Source organism: Mycetomoellerius zeteki, unplaced genomic scaffold, assembly GCF_001594055.1.
Source record: "Mycetomoellerius zeteki isolate Tzet28-1 unplaced genomic scaffold, Tzet1.0 scaffold4, whole genome shotgun sequence".
Lineage (NCBI taxonomy): Eukaryota > Metazoa > Arthropoda > Insecta > Hymenoptera > Formicidae > Mycetomoellerius > Mycetomoellerius zeteki.
The window spans coordinates 585,508-601,162 of NW_017257391.1; the positions used below are offsets into that span (position 1 = coordinate 585,508).

Here is a 15,655-nt window from a genome sequence, read left to right on the forward strand (position 1 = left end):
GTCTATAGGACTTTTTTTCTTAGTTTTTTACTCCTCTACACGCTCCCGAAGTTTTGCCATTTAATTTGGAAACACCCTGTATAATAGTAAGCGATTAACGTGTATTATTTACAAATTAATATTATTGTATAGTTAATAAATCTACATCCGCCTCTTAAAATTATTATTAGTATTTTTCTTCGTTCTTTTTCTAAGTAGTTAAAATTTAATTATCCATGTTGTATTTGACATATTAAATTCGAGTTGCAGATTCGAGGATAAAGCAGATAGGAGCTTTGTGAGAGTATAACGCTCTCGTAAGATATTTCATGGAATTGTTAATGCATTCTCAGCTGTTGTAAACGCGAAAGAGAATAAAGCTCTCTGCAATTACGACGCAAGACTTTAAGGAGGATTTTCCACGTTTCTGGCTTAACTGGTGTTAACACGCGGACCGCGTGTAGATCTACTTTCGTAGATATTGCATACACTCGTTGTACATCATCTCAATTGCATACAGCTTATAAAGATATGAGACATACCTTTCAGATGTTCTGGGGTGTCCGCTGCACCGGCTCGCATGATGTCGCTCAGATAGTGTTCCAAAGTCCTCATGTTGTCTAACGGTGAGTTTCCATTAGCCGTCATACGATCCTAGAAAATATCGAGATATCAATCTTATATTCGTAATGGCTATATAGGATTATGCTATATAAAAAATTTCAAAACTAGAACTTACAAATAAAGAAAGCACTGGGCATTTTGCTTACAACCCCGGATGCATACAAAAATGCATGTAGGTTAGTAAAATTAATCAAAACAGTCAATGAATAATTATTTCATTCTAATTGCTCATTAGTAGTAACGTAAGAAATTTCTCAATCGATTATTCTTCTCACATTCGACTATGATTGGTCAATTTCTTATGGAAGGCTTACAACGTTTATTGTATTATAGATTGGAATTAATACAAGATAGCGCGAGAAGAATCAAAGCAACATATTTAGAAGATTTTTTCAAACCCCGGACGCTTATAATTATTCCGTATGCCTTCGAGAAAACTTCCCTCGGATGCCCTAAAAAAGAAGTCCAGAGAAAAGAGAATGGATAGCAAACCTACTTCTATAATAACTTCATTATTATTGCATTATGTTTTACGAGAACACGCTATTTTTTAAACATCGATATTCAAAGTAATTATCAAGTAGGTAAGAAATATGATGTTACAAGTTATAATATAGTTCATAAAATATTTTACAATTACACATCTAAGTACGCGGTATCTAAATCTAGAATTTGATTCTTCTCAAGTCTGAAAATTTTAATTTCGAAATGCGTTGGTGGCGAAATGTTTACCTACTTCACTTAATTTCGAGCGGATGATGCTCGTGAGTCTCCATTACAATGATTGTCTTAGCCGAGACAAGAATTGAGGATGTTCTCGCTATAATATACGTATAAAAAGTTGTGCATAAAACTCCATGAATTTTGGATTTTTCAATTTCCGTCGCGAGCCATTTCGAGAGATAAGATGCTTACTTCTGGTTAGGAAAAAGCTTTCTAGCGGTGAGCGAATGTACTGGATGGAATACCGCAACCAGCAGCGCTCCCGGGAAGGAGGACAAGTGAAGCGAAGAACTTGAAAAACGATAAGAGAAGTAACGTTCCCGGTGGTGGAAGTATCTGCCAGAAAGAAGCATGCCACCCCCGCGAGCAGCAGAAAAGAAAGTGCAGGGATAAAAGACGGGCTAGAGAAAGACCTGTAATAGACCACTTGTAACGAATCGGGGAGTGCAGTTAAAACGGGGATGTATTCAAAAGTCTCCATCCCGCCGTCGCCACACCCTTAATGCATATCCGTTTTCCTTCCTTTATTTCGGCTATCGTGAAGTCGAGTAGCCATGTTCCCAGCGAAAGTTTGATAAAGCCCGACACGGCCTTTTTTTCGAACGTCACGCCACGGAATTGTCGACTTCCTCGCGTGGAAGGTTCGATAAAAAAAAAGTTTGATAAAAAGGGTCAGTTCCCTAATTTTAATAATTTTTGCGATCAGATTAATATATTATATCCAGCATGGTCTGTAAATCTTGATTGATATACGCGTCATTATACAGATTCAAGTAAATTATGAATCATCAAGGTACCATTTAATCATTCGCGATAGCAATTTTCAACGACGCTACTAACAGTGAAAGATTATATTTAATATAAATTATATCTTGAATATTCATAAATTATTTAAAATATGATGAAAATTGTTATGTTAGATAATAATACAATGATATTGAATATTAGGAATAAAATATATAATTTCGATTTATATATATATATATACATATATATAGTAAATATATATATATTTACTGAGTTTAGCTTGAATAGTGAATGATCAAATCATTTTAAGATTAGTGTAAAACACTTTTTCCATGTTGCTTGAAAAATGCTTGTCAAAAGTAATCCAAACGAGTACGTCTTCCTAGCACAGCGATTTCTTTGCCCTGATTTCTTCTTGTGCATGTAGTACCTCGTAAAAGAAACAGACAAGGAGTTATGGGGACAAGAAATGGGCAAGACATGATAACGAAAGAGAACCGAGATCCTTTGAAGGTGACCAATTGAGAAGAACGGCCAATGTAACGAAAAATAACGGGCGGTGGCACGATGTAAGAGAAATGTCTATTCGCGCAAATAAATGCTCCTCCTTGGAGCATCGTCGAGTGGACGGAACGTCTTGAAACGTCTGGTAGATATAAATGTTTCATATTTCTACATGTCCGTCCCCTGAAAATATCTATGAAACATCTACGAACTATGCGCAAGGCTAGAAAATAAATATGTGAACTTTCGATAACGCAAGATTAGAAAGATCTCAGAAAAAAGATTGACTTTAAACTTCGGAAGATTCTGTTTTTGCTACATTTCAGCACGTTTAGAATAATTTGTGTAAACGTACGTAATATCGCATATTAGTGTCATCACTACTAAATAAATTAAAAATCATGCATGATATGCAATAACTTATTTGATACGCGATATAAATAAATCTGTTTTGGCATGTGATAATCTTCACACGTCTCGTCCATCCTAGACCAACATTGAAATTTACGGCAACGCGAATGGAACGCATCCTTCGCCGTTCTGGAAGAAAACGGCCGTGACACTTATTTGGTCAAACGTGGCGTGGCATGGGAAAGAGGGAAAAAGAAGAGACGGATATATCCAGGTATATATATTGTACGAATAGAGCGGAGAGGAATGAAAGGGGTGGACCCCCTGATGTCGAATAATCGTGCCCATCTTTCCACGCCGGCATGGCCGGCGGAGGTGCAAAAGGTGGCCCCACCTTCTCCTCAAACGCGTCCCCTTCGCGCCGCCCGTATAACTCTCTGGTCCTGGTGTCTCTTCCTTCCTTGTGCATGCGGGCCCCCCGGACCCCACCTGGGTATCAATCCGTTTCCCTCTCTCGGGTCGTTTCGCGCGCGCGTGCACGCACACAGGCGCACGCGCGCATCCACGCATCCACAAGCACTGGGCTCACGCGCGATACACACCACACACACACACACAAACACACAAATACACACACACACACACACACACACACACACACACAACGCACACGCACACACACACACAGAGGGGAAACGTTTCTCGACTCCATTCCGTCTCTCTCCAGCTCACGCGCGCGGTGGAAAATCAATATAGGGAAACCAGGAAGCAGCGGCAGGGCGTCGACAGCAACCTCTGTGCAGGCTCCGTCCCGGTACCACCCCTACTCATCGTCCCCGTTCTCTCGTTGTGCATCCCCTCTTCCCGTTAACCCTCTCGCGGTTCCGCTCTCCCATTAATTCCGTTCCCTGTGCTCCATTCGATTTTGCTTGGTTATAGTACTTTGTAATTTCCATTCACGTTAGTCCTTAGGAGTTTTCTATGAAATCGTTCGCGCGACTGTATTGGTGATCGACAATACCGTCTTGACCGTGACTACCACTGCTATTTCGACAACCACCCCTCCTAGGACGACACTGCGCAAATTTTCCCCTACCATTGTAGAGTAGGTAGGTATGCGGGTCGGAACAAGGAGAGGTAGGAAGACTGCCGCGGAATTGGGTGATCCGGAAGGAGACGTGAGGAAAACACCGCCAGTATCGTATGTATACGTCGGGAAACGCTAGTTCCCGTACTACGACGGGTTGTACATCACGGAGATGTATCTTCGGAAGTACAACTGGCAATTCGTTATCCCATCCGCGCAAGAGGCACGTACCTATATCGTATACCTTCCCCGACCTAACTCGCGAATGTACATTGTATCGATGAATTCGCGAGGCATCCGAACGCAAGCGGATCCACAACGATCCTCTTCGATCGAAGACACGTAGTACGCACACACCATGCAACTTTCCTCCCGTGCATCAGTTACGAGGATTCCATTCGACCCAGAACCCCACGCGCCTCCATGGATGTGAGGTGCGCACGGTCGCGGTTGGCCCAGTTCCGAAGTTGGTTGCTCGTAAAAAGCAACGATACCTCCTCCCCGCTCGTGATCTCCATATATAGATATATTATGTGACTGTGTATGTGAGCGCGCGCGCTAATACTGTCGTTTCTCTCTGCTGACCCCACGTTTGCGAATGACCCATGGCCTGTCATGGGCACGTCCCGACCTGGTCGAGGATTGAATTATGGTGAGCGGAGCAGAGGTGCTGAATGTAATCCAGGAGTGGTCCAGGAACACGGGTGTAAACGCACGTAAATTTTCTAGGGGCTGACATCGCGTGTCCATTCCATTTTGCGCAGTCTCCGCGAGAGCGAGGCGGCGTGACGTAATGTCCGCACGACCGGTACGACATTCCCGACTTACGTTACGCTCGTCGAGAAACGGGAGAAATTTTGTCACTTGTGTCCTTTTAACACAGATATTATCCGATACTTTCGCAAGCACACATGCGAAGAAGGCTGTCTCCAAAAAAGGCGTAAGGCAAAATATCTTTATGTTCAAACTTTACGTGTTTTGAAACTTTCATCACGTGTTATAGAACATAAAATTATGTTGCCTGTATGACCACCAATTACAGAAAATGAAATGGTACCTACATTAGCAAATAAAGCGGGGCGCCGAAATGATATCCACACACGAAACGCACGAAAGCCGCAGGCTGATAGCCCATCAAATGTTCATTAGGATACACTTAGAGAGTATTATGATCTCACCCTAGATAAACATGCGATTAATTACGTGATAAATAAATCTATAAAGCGATTTACGAAAGAGGATATAGGAGAATAACGTCCGGAAGTAAGTTGGACGACGATTAATTTCACGAAGGGCAAATAAGAGCCGGGAGGACTTCGATGGGGAGCTAGAAAGGGAAAAACGTAAAAAGGGAAGAAATGCGTGAGGGGAGAACGAATATGTAGACGCTTTCGAGTAACGCGTTTTTCGTCGTGCACCCGTTTAGTCTAGACAGGAATGGTCCCAAACTCACCAAGACCATCTTTTGTGCAATCCTCTTTTCTTTCGCGACACAATGTGTTTATATTCCACCCTCGCGACTCATCCGCGTTATTTTACATGCGTTTACACGTGCGCACGTCTGTGTCCCGTATTTGAACCGCGGAGGGAAGGTAGTCGCGTCCTCCTTGTGATAGTTGAAATATTCATTATCCAGAAGCCAAATGCGACGAGTAATTATTATGTCGGACGCGACACCGTCGTCATTGCAAAGGGGGCGGTCGGCACAGAAGGTGGGGAGGGAGGAGAAATAATAACACGAAAGCAAGAATGTATTACATCGGGGAGGGATAAAACGAAGAATTCAGACTGTTCAGGATAATATTCCGTTAGTGTCTGTTGCGGTATATTACAATTGTATACTTGCCCCGGGTGTCTTATGTACGTATCCGGTACTAATCCGAAATGGCAGTACTTTTTTACGTCATGCATGTCCCCACGTGCGCGTAGCATAGGAGTATTTTAGCTAATCCAGCTATAATTTCCAAAGAATCGCATCGCACATGAAAAATCGATTATGTTGTTACTTCTATTGATCATGTACTAATCAGTATTCATTTGGACATAAAACTTGTAATAATAAAAAATTAAGAATTATTACTCAAAAGCAAAAATCGGTAGCCTCATGGCTTTAGCATGGCTTTCGGAGCTTAGAAGTCAAGAATCAATGAAAAATTCGATTTGTTACGGTCATATCCTTCTCTCGCTTCATGACCGTAATAGCGTCACCCGTTATCCGATCCGATTACACGACGTGCGAAGTCCTTCCCGCAAACGTGAGCCGAGGGTGCGGATGGCACGCGGAGAGGGTGCAATATAACCTGAATCCCGAGGCGTGTGCGGAAGCAGCGGTTCCAGCCGGCTAGCGCAAAGTAGGTCACCTCCATGGAGTGGAGCTCGCGGGTAAAGGAGGGGGTAGCGTAGAGGAACGCACACAGAGGCGGCAACATCGGTGTGCCGCGATGGCGGCCAAAGGGTGGAGAATGTGGCGAGTACTGTTGTACTATCGGTTCTCGCTGCGGACAATAATTCTGCTTTTGCCAGTTTAAGCTCAATGCATAGTCGGAATATTTAGAATACAACGATGCCAAAGACTATAGTTCAAAGTGGTAACTCTCCGATCGTTCGATTCTCTATCACAGGACTTTTCCTATTAATGCAATTTATGTGGAAACGAGATAAATGTCTGCAAATTTCAAATTAAAGATAGTGAAAACACAAAGAATTTATTACTTTTAGCTTTCATTCACAATTTTGTTCATTAGCTAAAGTTCAGGATAATATAGAGAATTAAAATTTTTTTCTCGCTTTAACGTAAATTAAAAGGAAATGACGGGTCATTGACATAACTTGATTAAAAAAAGGATCCAATTATCTGAGTAAATGACTCTTAGTTTAGCATTCTAATATTATTAGCAGAAAAAAGTAATTATTGAAAGTTAACTTCTAAACGGTAAAGATTTAAAGGATCCTTCTAAAAGAAATTTGAAAACTTTGAATAAACTCTTCCGAAAGATTACGATATTTTTTAAAAAACTCTTACATACTTCTTTTCAGTTTATTGTGTAAATTTTTTGTATTCTAATATCATCTTAATGTCATCAGAGAATTATTTAAAATCATAATATACATAATAATATAAGGTAAACGTCCCAGCCTCCAAACACACAGAATTTATTACTATTAATCTCTCTCTCTCTCTCTCTCTCTCAAATGTTTTTTTATTACTATATTATAATTTAATTGTATTTAAAAATTGTATTTAAAAATTACAATTAAATTATGATATTATATTTAAAAAAGCATTTAAGATCAATAATATAAACAAATAAAATTTTATGTAAATGCCCGGTCATTGGAACGCTTACCTTAATATTTTCTTACATGTATTTTATAAATGTGATCGCGTACGTTATTATATCGCGACAGACTAATATTAGGGAGTTTTTGCAATAGCATTTATCCAGATACAGTGAACTTAGCGTTCATTGTATCTGGATAAACGCTATTGCAAAACTAAGGTCATGTTATCTTCTTCTTAACAACAAATTAAAAAAAGGATAGCGTGACTTTAGCGTTAATCGTATCTGAATTCACGTTATTGCAAAAACTCTCTATTATCTCAGTTGCTTCGTGCTATCAAAAAATCATGCTCTCGCTAGCGGCAAATGCCAGCGTGCCCAGCTCGCAACAGTCATAACGTACCTTTGCGGTAAATGTATCGGGCCAACAAAATTACGTAACGTATCGAACGAATCGAGTTAAACGTCAGGATGTAACTGGAAGACTTGGGTAAACAACCATCGTAATTCCCCGCGCTCGATACTGGGCGGCCACCGTGTCTGTGCAAGCGGTTAGCCGCATTTCATTACATAAGGTACACTGACAGCCTCGGTGAAATATGCGTGTGCAATAATCTGTCGATACGAGACCGTCACCACTAAATTCGATCTATTATCAAAGCAAATATCATGGAAGTCAAGAGGCAATCGTCCTAGCTGTTCCAATTTTTTCTTCGCTGCTCCCATTCGATGCGATCTCGTTGTCGTGTCGCGTTTTGATCGACTTTATATCGGGAACTAAATCCTGGCGACTTTACGACAAAGATCTAAATTATTTCTACTATAGGACTTTTTACTAGAATTTGTTTTATGGACGTCCCATATATCACCAGATTTATGGAGCGATATCGTTACTACCAGTTCCACAAAGTAATTCACAGTTACCGGTTTATCTCCTCTATTTGAACTTATAGAAAGAAATTATTTTTATGGAAATATCATGACTTTCTTATGGCGCTACAGATTTCATTCAACCTTTGCAAGTGTTTTCCGACGATAAACAGTAAGACTAAAGCAGTAAACTTAAGTTTTAAACCTTAAGCTATAATAAATTTACTAATCATAATCGATTATTCTTCTCACATTCGACTGTGATTGTCAATTTCTTACGGTTTAAGAGACAGTTTAAAGTTTAAAAGCTGTTTTATGCCTTAAAATCTGTTGTAAATGCCGCTTAAATGATCGTGCATTTCTTACGTCATAAAACACGTATATACCTTGTCTAAGAAAACATACGGGCGAACATGGAGGTTCTCGTTGAACTGCTATGCGGTAGGACGCACCCCGCGCGAAAAATCTATATCGCAGGGAACCGGAGTAACCTATAAACCCCCGCACTAGGTCACTTCGCACCGGCGCAGTCCGGAATTCAAATAGGACGGTGGTTAAATTAGGTTAACATCTAGACGGTATAATGGAATGGCATGTTCAAAAATTTTCTTCAACTTCTTTTCCTCACCGGGATTTGATTTAGTGACCGAAAGAATTGAATGAATTATTATACAAATATATATACATATAAAAGTATTTTTCGGAATATTCAGTTGAATTATATACAATTTTTGTTACGGTATTATCTTGTGCATCATTTTGTTCTCTATCAGAAAATAGACAGAAATATTTGATTTTAACAATAAATGAAAATGGAGAATTTTCTTTTCAATAATATTAAATAAAAATAATATTAAATAAAAATGACTAAAAATTACTATTAAAAAGATTCTCAATTTATCAATTCAAAAACTTTTTATAGATTATCGATGTTTTTATTGTTATTGAAATATTAACGAACATTGTTTTCAGTTTTCGCTATAGGGATAGCTTGTCTTACCCTCGGTTAGTACCTTACTTATTTCAAGGACAAATTTGCATCGTATTGTCAGAGAGCACAACGCAATTAACACTTTCAACCGACATGCTATGCATACCATAGATGCTTTTTTTTCAAGTTGCGTTGGAGTCACGCAAAACATGTCGGTTTAATATTTCGGTTATACGAACACGCGATTTTACCTTTATCCTAATACAAAAAATTCACATACATGATAGATAATTTTTTCCATTAAAAAGATATTGTTCTCTGTCACATTCAGTCCTTCAAGAATAATTAATTTATTAAGTGAGATACCAGAATAAAGTTTTAATTATTTATGTACAATGGAACGAGCTCTGAGTAATACTTATTGTATTAAAAAAATAGAAGTTTATCATTTTTGACGACAGTATTCATGAAAACACGACATATAAGCATTAAAATTCACTCAAAAGTGAAATTATAAGGTCACACTCAAAAGTAGAAAAGTTATAGTACAATAAATCATTTTCTGTTAAAAATGAGATTATACATATTACGTTTCCTTTCATAATTTTTTAACGTTTATCTATAATATGTCTACAACTATTTTTGTACTTCAATATTAGACTGCAATGAGCTCCCTCGTGCAAAATTCGTACAAAGACTAAATATTTTAAGTTTGATATTTCTGCAAATTTTTAATTTTTTAATTATAAGATCATAATTTTGAAATTTGTTCTAATTTAATTAATTGTTCTAATACGCACAAAAATCAAATTTCAAAGTACTAAGATCGATATTTTTAGTAAAAAAAAATTTGTCTAATTCGATCAAGGATCTATAGATACAAACGAAATGGGAAAAGTTTAATGACAATCAGGACAGGTTTTTTAAATTTATTCGGCAGAATGCACGTGAAAGACTCAAAGTAACTGTCGTTGGCTTACCACACATGCGAATAAAAAGTTTTCCTCAAGAAAGTCTTTTCGTGTTTCTTCTAACCATGATGCACGCGGAGTAAAATTAGCCTCGTACCTTCGATCTATCGGAGATCAATTTCGACCCCGGGATGAAGGCGACCTTCGCGCGACATATTGCAAGCTGCTTCTTCCCCTTTTTTCCAACGATCAGCGGGTTTATCCGTCCGTACGTCATTCACGTGACACGTTTTATGGGCGTTATTATACTGTTTAGTTCGGTAGCATGAGAAAATATCGTAAATAAATAATAACGTTGTTAATCAAGAAATGCGTGTGCGGGCCAAGGCAGTAAAAGCTCCGTTTCCTAACGATTCAAATTATGCGTTTCGTAATGGCGTTTTCGTGCTCACCGCGCACGAGGAAAAAAGCGAGCGCAACTGCGACGGCGTAGTAAAAAAATCGTTATCTCTATACGCGTATCCATCACGTTACGATTTTTTTTTCTCGATGCGATGACCGACACAAGCGTAACTACGATCGTGAGGGGGCGGGTGGGTACACGCACGCATACACGCGCAATCGGTATCCACTGGCGATTGGTCCCCTTAACATATCGGCCAGACGACCTACTGCACGTGCCCCGATTCCCCTCTCAAGGTGAATGACGAGCAATGAGTTATCGGACTTCGAGCTCCGGCATTTCTTCGCTCTGTTAGGTGCTTTTGCCGCATTACCTGCGCGCGTGCGCGCGCGACTTCTAATCCGCGACACACTTGTGCCCGTATATTATTCATCGATCGCTCGAACACATTCATATCGTAAAGTAAATTGAAAAATCGTGGCGAAAAATCGGAAAATCGACGAAAGAGCGACGATATTTTTTCCTCGTGTTTTCTTCCATTAATATCTATTATTATCGGTTACGATCGTATCGTTTCATAGTCGATATCAAACGTTTTAGCTATGTTTTCATAACGCGAATTTATCTATAATAATAAATAAAGGAATTGTATTTCATATAAATCATAAAACTAACATTCCAGTTTCCTTTATGAATCTTAAAGAGATTTAGAACTAGAAAAAGTAAAGGAATCCTTTTAAAAGATATATAAATTTTAAATAAAATGTCACACACGCAAATCTTGCGTAATATTTTTTCAAGCTTTTAATTAGTATCGTCTTCTAAAAAAACTCCACAAGATATATATATATAAATTATAGTTTTTATATGGCAATTAAAATTAAAAAAAAACTGTCAAGGAGCATAGATCACATATTATAATTTCTATTGAAGGTAGTATTTGATTGAATCGGGGTAAGCAGGTCATATTCACGACTTGTTTGTGTACGAGCTAATTATTCTCGGCGACGTACAGTCAAATCAACGATGTTAAGGCTACTGATATGGATAAACGTCTTATACTGCACGCGGCGTTCACCTGTTCGTTCCTTAGTACGTAGTCGTGTGATGATGTCTACCATTATAAATCTAAACGGAATGCCAAATTTTTGTGTAGCAACTGAAAAAGGAAAAACAAATTGATGTAACATAACGGTAAACATAAAGGCAATTGATATTTTAATTGTTAAAAAAGAAAAACGAAAATGTTGAAACAATAACTTGTCAGTCAACATCAAATAATAAAAGCAGAATCTTGATAAAAAATTACATGACACTTTTAGTAAAATCTAATCAATCTGATTAATTAGTGAATTAATTAGCGTTTACGGACATATTAAAATATATGCAATTTTAAAATATTTTATCGGCGAAGACATCTCGGAATTTCTTTAGTTTAAAAATTTATATTACACTATTGATGCATTTACAGTGTAATATTATATCGACATTATTTTATTATGATGGCACGCGATATTCTTCAAATATTGTAGTTGTTTTTTTCACGATTCTCTACAATAGGCACCATTATTTGACATGATTAAGAAGTCGCGATGAAAAGGAAAGCGATGTATCGTGTATAAATATATAAATGTTGAGATAAGGTACGCGGAGATGATAGCTGAACGACAGCATGACGACACCCGCCATTTCTCTAGGATAGTATGCAGATCTATTTTTGAGTGGTGGTTAAAATAGCTGAGCTTAAACTTCTGCTAGACACTGTCGGAGTTACCACGTCGGAAAGGAATTAGGTCAGACTTGGACGACAAAATAAGTATCAGCGGAGTAGTTTCAGATAGCGCTGATAGATAAAAAAAATAAGTGAAATCGATTATTAATGGCAACCTCAATAATTCTTATCTACCGTAGGGAAGATACTCGTCCAGAAATAATGTCTTAAGGGTAATAATTATGTATTTTTAAATAAAAATATTCGTGTTTTTTTTTTCTACATTCTATTACCGTTACTCTTGATAATTTGATAATTATAGTAAAGCAAGCATTTTCGTCTTTTAACAACTTCAAATTGCTATAAAAATGAAATGTTATATTCTATGAAATATATGTATATACTTAATAGCTGCATAACCTTCAAAAAAAAAAATTTTTAGTAATTTAATAAAGACACTTTGTATGAACTAATTTTGACTCTCTTTATTTAACTGTTTGCTATCCATAAAATTGTTACGGAAAATTATTAATATCTCGAATGGAACGTAAAAAGGTCTGTCACAAAGAGCACAATAAATAAAAGTGATAACGATAATATAAATGAATTTTATCCAATAAGAGTATAATATCAACAGTATTTCGTAATAATCCCGTATTAAATTTATTTAAATTAAGCTTTATAGTCATGCATGCGAAATCAGAATAATATTAACGAGACTATTTATCCATTTGTTAATTGTATCGCAAAATATATATAATATATATATTCTAATTTTAAGATCAATATCGTATTAAATCTGATGTAACGTCATTGTACGCCGGACGTGAAAATGGAGCGAAGGTGTGGAAAAATATATAATCGAGGAAAACGCTGACCTGTATTTTCACCGCGTGCCATTCATTCCATTATCTATTCCTTTTCTATTTCTATATATATTCGCTATTCAGTGATGCCACATGTGCAGAACGTAACGTGTTACGGAGATTACACCGAAAAGTGAAAGACTGCCAGAACACTTTCGATATACGGCTTCGACCTGTGAGTTTCCTTAGCACCTATCGTACGTGAGGTATCGTTATCACATGGCTAGATACGCGAAATGACGAGAATGCCGCGCGGTGAGAGATAACCCGGATTCTACCACGTAAAATTCCCGCGTGGACGGAAAACGCACGCCATAGATGCCACTGCGGCATCTAGTATTAGAGACCCTATTATCAAAGTTTAACCACGAATTTTGTCAAAATCCTTCGAAATATATAATTCCTTCTATATATATCATTTTTTCCTGTACAGTGTACATATTACTACTTACTCTGACTTATATTGTCTTACTTTATAATCTTAGTTGAAGTTATAGAGTGAAACTATATATGTTAGAGTGAGATGGTATAAGTTAGAATGAGATAGTACATATATAGGGGAAAAATTTATATATATATCTTTCTTTCGTAGGATTCTGAAAAAATCACTTGTAATCAGACTCTGTTACATCCAGAAAAAAGTTATGTTTAGATTGAAGAAATCGTTTCTTTCGTTGATTTTTTTTAAGTTGAAGTGAAAATATCTATGAGGAAAATAAAAATTTACTTGATTTCAAGAAATAATGTTCAAATCAAAGCAACTATTCTTTAACCGTACAGCAATGCACAAATTCCTTTGATCCAAACAAATGTTTTTTTCAATCGAAGAAATTTTTCCCTGGGTGTGTGTATACCAGATCTACATAGAATGCAAAACGTAGGTCGCAGGTCGCAAGATTAGACGCACGTGACGTATTTCAGGTCGTAATAGGCTGTAGGACGTAGAACACAGGACGCATTGAAGTTGGATGAACTACAATTTTCGCGTCTTGCGTTCTGCAACCGAAAATACGTCACCCGTTTTGCGTCCTATGTAGATTCGGCTTTATAGGGTCTCTACGCGATATGACCGCGGCTTGCCGCGTACATTACTAAGTCTGGTACGACATTATCGCGTCGTTAAAAATGACGATGTCACGCCGCATGTATAACTACCGAAACAGCCGTTGTGCCAGCTAAATTTAAATACGAAGTCTCTCTCTCTCTCTCTCTCGTTCTCGGGGTGCAGTTGCATAACCTGAGGTGACACGAGTAACGCATGCGGTACGGTGTCGTGGCGTACCAAAAGAACGCGAAACTGCGGAAGTCGAAGCGTAGCGCGTACCTTCCACAACGGTCTAGGAGACCGCATGATTGCCAGCGCAGTTTTACAAGCGAGTACCCTTGGCTATACTACCTGCTTCAACCGCGATCGATAACGCGATGCCACTCGGCTGTGAAAAAAAGTCGAGGCAACGAGTCCGTGCCATCGGTGCCCGCGAGTCGAGTAAAACAACAAACGGCGGTCGTCCCGAGTCCCCTTCTTTTACCTGTGATCTGTGCAACCAATCGACGCGAATAGCGTGTAGAGAAGAGAACGTAATCTAGCTGACGGCTGTGTGAGCGTAATTATCAGCACGTCGCTAATAACGTGATATTTTTATACGAAAACGAATTGCTAATTTACTCGATAATAATAACATCATTGGTGTTGATTTTACTTATCCATTAACCAATCAGAGGTGATTGATTTTTCACGTGGACAAGATAGAAAATCGGTTAGTTAAAAATTCCTCTCGGAAAACCTGGCATTCAACCAAATGCTTATTCGTCTTCACAAAAATGCTTCATTCTAACAGCGTTCATTTCGGAGATAAATAAATCAAAGAGTTCGATGCGGCAATGCTCCAGTTTACTTGTTTGAAACTTGAGAATCAATTTTAAAGTTACACAAAAATCAAATATTCCACACATTAAATTAAATCTCAACCCTTGCATTCATTTCCTAAAGTTTGTAGAAAAGTGGGTTAGATCAGCATAACTTCTACGCGCTAGCCCAGCTTCCTAAATTTCATGTAGGCCGGTATTCATCTCGGATCTTATATTTAAAATTGTCTTAAGATGCCACAAGCCAATCAGAACTATTAGCATCTTAAGACATTATTTAAGATGATCTTGGAATAAAAACCGAAAGAACTATGAATACTAAGGCAGCGTTCAAAAATTTCCGGATGCATTCAAGTATTATTTAATCCTGGTTTAATATTCGGTGAACAAAAAAAGACAAAGATAAAATGATATCTGAATGTATCCGACTGAAGTTTCTGAACGAACCCCAGCCATAGAACTTTAAGACTGGAAGACTCACTTGCTGAAACGGTGGCAGCTGCAGCAGGTCCCTCTCCTCGGCAGCGGTTACCTCGAAGGTTGGTGCTGGTTGAGGTGGATATATGTTGCCCTTACCGGGATACGACGTGCTCCGACGGAACTTGACCGGGCTGATGCAGGAGGGATGTGCCGCTGCCGGGCCCGGATGGCCCGGGAACGTCGGACTCGGCTTGCGACCCTGCAGACCGGCTGCGGCCGCAACCGCTGCGGCGGCGTGCAAAGACGAGTGCAGCGGTGGTAGATTAGGTACGGATCTACCGCGGTTCCAGGGAGATAGGCCCGGGCTGGCGACTGCGGCAG

The 15,655-nt window shown here is 38.6% G+C and overlaps 1 protein-coding gene across 1 annotated transcript in view; it reads right to left on the bottom strand.

Annotated features, from left to right (window-relative positions):
- The window catches only part of orb2 (cytoplasmic polyadenylation element-binding protein orb2), a 161,753-nt gene that overhangs the window by 143,950 nt on the left and 2,148 nt on the right, over positions 1-15,655 (bottom strand). Inside the window, exons 2-3 of the mRNA XM_018453631.1 lie at positions 15,336-15,655; positions 522-633 (exon numbers count right to left, since the gene is read on the bottom strand). Coding sequence (XP_018309133.1) covers positions 522-633; positions 15,336-15,655 — 432 coding nt within the window. The remainder of the gene's footprint in view (positions 1-521; positions 634-15,335) is intronic.